Below are 947 nucleotides of genomic sequence, written 5' to 3' on the forward strand. Positions count from 1 at the left end.
TGTGTGTGTGTGTGTGTCTGTGTGTGTGTCTCTGTGTCTGTCTGTGTGTCTGTCTGTGTGTGTCTCTGTGTGTGTGTGTGTGTCTGTGTGTGTGTCTCTGTGTGTCTGTCTGTGTGTGTGTGAACGACAGAACGACCTGACAGCAGTGGATCTGAAGTGGGCCGATCTTCTGATGCCTTTGTTACACAAATACAAGCTCAACATCACGTGGGGAGACCAGGACCTGCTCAACATCATCTTCCACCATAACCCAGGTACACCAGCTCATCATCATCATCATCATCATGTGTGCACAATATACAGAAGAAACCTCTAGAACTGTGCAAGCGCGTTGATTCTCACTGGGTCTGATCTCAGAGGCTCTGCTGCTGATCGAGTGTCACTGGAACTATCGTCCTGATCACTGTATTTACGGCAGCAACTGCATCAGCGCTGAACAGAGCGGTGTTTACATTCTCCACGGCAACCGCGGCGTTTACCATGACGACAAGCAGCCCGCCTTCAGAGCCGTGTATGACGCCATAAAGCAGGTGAGAACTAAAGCGATACATTAACATTCCGTTCACTTGAAACAAAATAGACTTTAACTGAGATAAAAATGAAACATTTAAAAACCTTAAACTTATTTTATTTTAACTGGTTGCCAAGGTAACATTTCAGATTTTAACTTGATGTACTAAAATACATAAAAACTAAAACTGAAAAAAGATTAATAACTATATAGACAAAAAAAATATTATTTAAAAAATGCACAACAAACTTTTAAAAATGTAACTGAAATAAAATATTTTAAAAACATTTTTTTAAATTTTATTTCAGCTAGTTTCTATGGAAGCCCGTTTCCGCCACTGAATAAAAAATAAAAGAGGTAATTACGACTTTATCGCACAATTCTGACTTTTTTTTCCACATAATTTTGAGATATAAACTCACAATTGCGAGACAAA

The 947-nt window shown here is 39.1% G+C and overlaps 1 protein-coding gene across 4 annotated transcripts in view; it reads left to right on the forward strand.

The window, feature by feature from the left end:
• Positions 1-559, forward strand: part of gxylt1a (glucoside xylosyltransferase 1a) — an 11,453-nt gene extending 10,894 nt beyond the window's left edge. For all 4 annotated transcript variants that reach the window (XM_016249877.1, XM_016249879.1, XM_016249876.1 and 1 more), the window contains 2 exons: positions 131-254; positions 358-559. In XM_016249877.1, coding sequence (XP_016105363.1) covers positions 131-254; positions 358-554 — 321 coding nt within the window. In that variant the 3' untranslated portion in view covers positions 555-559. The remainder of the gene's footprint in view (positions 1-130; positions 255-357) is intronic.
• Positions 560-947: the final 388 nt, after the last annotated feature.

The sequence above is a fragment of the Sinocyclocheilus grahami genome, unplaced genomic scaffold (assembly GCF_001515645.1).
Source record: "Sinocyclocheilus grahami isolate Dianchi unplaced genomic scaffold, SAMN03320097.WGS_v1.1 scaffold958.1, whole genome shotgun sequence".
In the NCBI taxonomy this organism is placed as follows: Eukaryota; Metazoa; Chordata; class Actinopteri; order Cypriniformes; family Cyprinidae; genus Sinocyclocheilus; species Sinocyclocheilus grahami.